Raw genomic sequence first — 412 nt, forward strand, 5'->3', positions numbered from 1 at the left:
CACCAAAATCTATGAGCCAAGTCCACAATGTATTCAACGTTGATCGATCGAAGCCATATCATGAAAATCCAAGACAATTCTTAAGTCGACCAATTCCAAAGTTAGTATCCATTATTGTGGACAGTGAAGGCGATAAGCAATATATCATGGAAGCCTTCACGAATAAAAGATAGAAGCATGGCAAGCGTGAATATCTTGCGAAACGGCATGGACATCCAGAACGCGAGGTAACATGGAGAACATCAAACACGTTGCCCATTTCCAACGCTTGCTGAACGATCTGCACAAAAAGCAAATGAGTGCCAAGACGTTGGGGGAGAATGTAACGATCAAATAACATCAAGTGTTATATAGCGTTACTTAGCGTTTATTAACGTCTTGCATAACTGCATACGATTTGAAGATACAAGAG

The 412-nt window shown here is 40.5% G+C and overlaps 1 protein-coding gene across 1 annotated transcript; it reads right to left on the reverse strand.

Moving 5' to 3' along the window:
* Positions 1-156: 156 nt before the first annotated feature.
* On the reverse strand, positions 157-392 carry PHALS_12833 (uncharacterized protein; the record flags this gene model as incomplete). The annotated part of the gene is made up of 2 exons (XM_024728465.1): positions 157-280; positions 361-392. The coding sequence occupies 2 exons, from the start codon at positions 390-392 to the stop codon at positions 157-159; spliced, it is 156 nt and encodes a 51-aa protein (XP_024578940.1).
* Between the last annotated feature and the right edge of the window lie 20 nt (positions 393-412).

This window comes from Plasmopara halstedii (assembly GCF_900000015.1).
Source record: "Plasmopara halstedii genome assembly, contig: Scaffold_650, whole genome shotgun sequence".
Taxonomy (NCBI): Eukaryota; Oomycota; class Peronosporomycetes; order Peronosporales; family Peronosporaceae; genus Plasmopara; species Plasmopara halstedii.